Here is a 4228-nt window from a genome sequence, read left to right as displayed (position 1 = left end):
TCACCGTGGACGAAGCGGAGTCCAGCCCGGGGTCGTCACATGTGGTTGCCGCAAGCCCGCCGGACACTCCTTCGTCAAATCTCACTCTAGGCCTCCGGTCTCCGCTCACTCAAGGCCACGGTGTGTGACGCTGTTTTGTTGTGAAAGCGAAACTACTTCGTTTGGCCTTCCAAGTCACACGCTTGAGGTATTCGGCCAATCACAACGCACTGGATAGCTGGCCAATCAGAGCACACCTCGCTTTTCAGAAGGATGAGCTTTGTAAAAATCGACGTGTGTCAGAAAGGCGGGGCATAGAGGAGAAACAATAATGTACAGTGTAGAAAATAATGTGTTTTTTGAACCTTAAACCGCATAAACACATTTCATTACACCAAATACACAGTGGACTTATGGCAGTTCTCACAAACAGTCTCTGTCAGGCTTATAAGAGTGAGCAAAGCATTTTTTTGTAGGAGAAAGGAACAGGTTTAACATTCTGCTCAGTTTGCAGAAAGTAATTTAATCTGCTGGGTTTTATGCACATGGTGTCAAAGTCAGTCCGTTCTTGCAACAAAGTATGAAAAACATTCAAGCTTCATGGTCTGTATTCTATAGTCTTTGACTCAGTACAGTAACGTTACAGCCCTTGCATCTTTACTTACTTACCTGCGCTTATGTCTGTGTAGTACTGTGCTGTATGTGTGTGGATTCTGCATTCTGAATTGAATAGAGAAAGCTTTTTAAATTCCATTTTAATTTCAATTAAGGTAGCAAACAGGATACTGATTTGCAATTTGACTCTGAATGGTGACTTGATAGCCTTCTTTGAAAAATTTTGTGGGAAAAAAAGTTTTAAAAAGCCTTAAGGATGTTTGGAGGTAATTTTTTTAGGCCTTATTGAGATTGACAGAGGGATGAAGAGATAGATAGACATAGATAGATAGATAGATAGATAGATAGATAGATAGATAGATAGATAGATAGATAGATAGATTCCAATTCAACTTCCTGTGGGAAATGAACCAATTCTGAATGTCCAGCCCTGCTTGTGTCCTTCAGTTCTTCCTTTAGTATTCTCAGAACAGTGCATCTTATTGTTAGATTCTCATTTCAGTAGACATGCTGTCTGGTATCAATGAAGGAGAGTTAAGAGGCATGGAAGCCTATTGACTAAAGATCTAGGAGGATAACTGAAAGGTTGTGGTTCAGACCCTGAGAAAGTGATCAATAAAGTATCAGCATTGTAGGGAACAAGTTATTTTATATCCCTGGTTGTATCAGAGAGACTGTCCCAGTAATATGTGGAGGATAAGTAGCTTTGTATAAAAGTGTCATCTATAGTAAATGACACATGTAATCTTACTATTCATCTGGATCTCAGGTTCTGGATTGGTCCAAGCAGAGCTAGAGTAGGTTGATAAGCCCCACACAAAGCCCACCAGTGCTAGGCCTATGTAATCAAACCCACTCAGAGCACAATGTGGAGGCACTATGCATACTGTACATACTGTACATACACTTTCATTCAAAAATTTGGGATCGGTTTTGTCTAATGCTCATCAAGGCTGCATTTGTTTTGCCCAAAAATACAGTAAAAACAGTAGTATTGTTAAATATTATTACAATTTAAAATAACTTTTATTTTTAAATGTTTTTAAATGTAATTTATTCCTGTGTCGTCAAAGCTGAATTTTCAGCATCATTACTCCAGTCTTCAGTGTCACATGATTCTTCAGAAATCATTCTAATATGCTGATTTGCTGCTCAAGAAACATTTCTTATTATTACAATATTGAAAACAGTTGTGCTGCATGTTTGGCTTTGCCAGCTCAGCTGGCGTCCACATTAAACCTTCACATTCGTTGAGCAGATCTCGCTGTACCAAACGTCATTGAGGAAAGTCAGCAGCTGCGCTGCATTCCAGTCAGCAGAGCTGAAGCTCGTTTTTTGTCCAGCTGACCTCCACCTGGTCCAGATCAATGAAACGAGGAGCCAGCTGAAAGGAAAAAATACAATCTGTACTTTCTCTGTGCACCTGCATATTACCCATACTGCAAGGTATGGGGAAAAGGACAATGAGGAGTTTTTAACTGTGGGCAAGTGAAGTATTATCAATCAGTTGAGGTAAACCAGTAGAAGGAAGCAGAGAAGATTGCTAAAAACCTTTTAGGAAAATTTTTTTAAGAAGAATCTTTTTAAGAAGGATTACACCAGTCTGACCGTAACTTATCATCCGTCTAAAAGGGATAGTTCAACCAAAAATAAAAATTCTGTCATCATTTACTCAGCCTCATGTCTCTCCAAACCACTAATGGCTTTCTTTTTTCTGTAGACCACAAAGGAGGGTTATTATTGTTAATTAAACTATAAGTAAACCCCATCTATAATTAAAACTTAAGTAAAACTATTTAAAAAAAATAACATTTTGTTAGTTGAAATAAAACTAAATTTAAATATATTAAATATATAAATTAAAATTAAATTAATGTATTAAATTAAATATATATAAAAAAAACGTAATATTATTTTATTAGTTGCAATGGCATTGTTTAGTTAAAGTAATAAAATAACTAAGACTAAAAAAAAACAAAAAAACAAAAACTAATAAATAAAACATAATAAATACTATATAATCATTTTTTTTTTTTTACAAATGACAAAACCCAAACAAAATTACTACAACTTCAATTACAGTTTAAGTAACGAATATCAAATGTAATTCATGAAACATTCAATGACACTGTAATAGTATATCAGTGATAACAAAATAGCACTAGCAGGAGGTTCACTTTGCTCTTTTCCATACAGTACAATGAAAGTAAATGGTGACCAAGGGTAGTCAATCTTCAAACATGACAAAAACACCTAAAAAAGAATCTTAACAGTACCAAATATGACTTGAATGATTCACTCAAATCTTATTGATTTTGAATCTTAATTATTTGAATTTGCACATATACAATTGGTTATGAGATGACAGAATGCCCATTTTTGGGTGAACTGTCCCTTTAAGAAACTTGAAAGAACTGAGCAGTACAGTCTATTAGCTTACTATCATAGTCTAAACCTGTGAGTCATAGAGTGAGATATAGAAGCCTTCAAGATGTTTTCCCCTCTGATCTGGAGTTGGACCGGAGTTGTGTGGTTTAAAAGAATCACATACACACACACGTCAGGTGTTAGGCATTCTCTCACCCCTCGACACTAGTTCATCATTTATGAATTCTTGAAGGCCTTTTATCAGTTATTTCTCTTTATGGTCTTGCGCTGGTCAGCTGCATAGTTTCACGTTGCATTGCTTTTTTACTCTACAGTATATAAGTGCTGATTTTCCTTTCTCTTTCTGCATCTCTTTTTGCAGTTGTAGAAATGGCGATGAACAGCATCCTCAACCCTGATGACATTAAGAAAGCCCTGGATGTATTTAAAGGTGATTGTGACGTGCCATCTTGAGTTCTCTTACTCTAAAATATGGTTTGAAAAACTGAAAAACAAATAATATGCAGAAAGATTAATCACAATCTTTATAACTGATATAAATATAAGTGTACATTTTTGTAAAACCACCTCTTTTTTAGAGGCTGTTCACACAGAAAGCATTTTTCATTCAGCTGCGCTGTTTTTTCCCTTTTGTCTGTTTGCTAGATGGATGTCTTTGACCATTGCAATCACATTTCCCGTCTTTTGCAGTGTCTCAAACATGGATTTCATTTATATATATGTGTGTGTGTGACCCTGGACCACAAAACCAGTCTTAAGTCGCTGGGGTATATTTGTAGCAATAGCCAAAAATACATTGGGTCAAAATTATTGATTTTTCTTTTATGCCAAAAATCATTAGGATATTAAGGAAAGATCATGTTCCATGAAGATATTTTGTAAATTTCCTACTGTAAATATATCAAAACTTAATTTTTGATTAGTAATATGCATTGCTAAGGACTTCATATGGAGAACTTTAAAGGTGATTTTCTCAATATTTAGATTTTTTTTTGCACCCTCAGATTCCAGATTTTCGAATAGTTGTATCTCGGCCAAATATTGTCCTATCCTAACAAACCATACATCAATGGAAACGTCTCAGGTTACGTATGTAACCATGGTTCCTCGAGGGAACGAGACGCTGCGTCGGAGGACGCTTCGGGAATGCCCTTCAGCGTGACCGGCTCTGAACCTCGTGTGTAATCAGACCAATAGATGGGCGAGACGTCACGGGCGGGTGACGTAATGACCAGGAAGCTATAAA

At 36.4% G+C, this 4228-nt stretch overlaps 1 protein-coding gene across 2 annotated transcripts in view; it reads left to right on the top strand.

The window, feature by feature from the left end:
• LOC107690741 (parvalbumin-7-like) overlaps positions 1–4228 on the top strand; it is a 52979-nt gene that overhangs the window by 45228 nt on the left and 3523 nt on the right. Inside the window, exons 1-2 of one of the 2 annotated variants that reach the window (XM_016489150.1) lie at positions 2022–2040; positions 3344–3412. In XM_016489150.1, coding sequence (XP_016344636.1) covers positions 3352–3412 — 61 coding nt within the window. In that variant the 5' untranslated portion in view covers positions 2022–2040; positions 3344–3351. Of the gene's footprint in view, positions 1–2021; positions 2041–3343; positions 3413–4228 lie in introns of those variants that run through there. The other variant, XM_016489149.1, reaches the window with a different exon arrangement.

This window comes from Sinocyclocheilus anshuiensis, unplaced genomic scaffold (genome assembly GCF_001515605.1).
Source record: "Sinocyclocheilus anshuiensis isolate Anshui unplaced genomic scaffold, SAMN03320099.WGS_v1.1 scaffold2556, whole genome shotgun sequence".
NCBI lineage: Eukaryota > Metazoa > Chordata > Actinopteri > Cypriniformes > Cyprinidae > Sinocyclocheilus > Sinocyclocheilus anshuiensis.
This window is presented reverse-complemented; position numbering and strand designations above follow the sequence as displayed.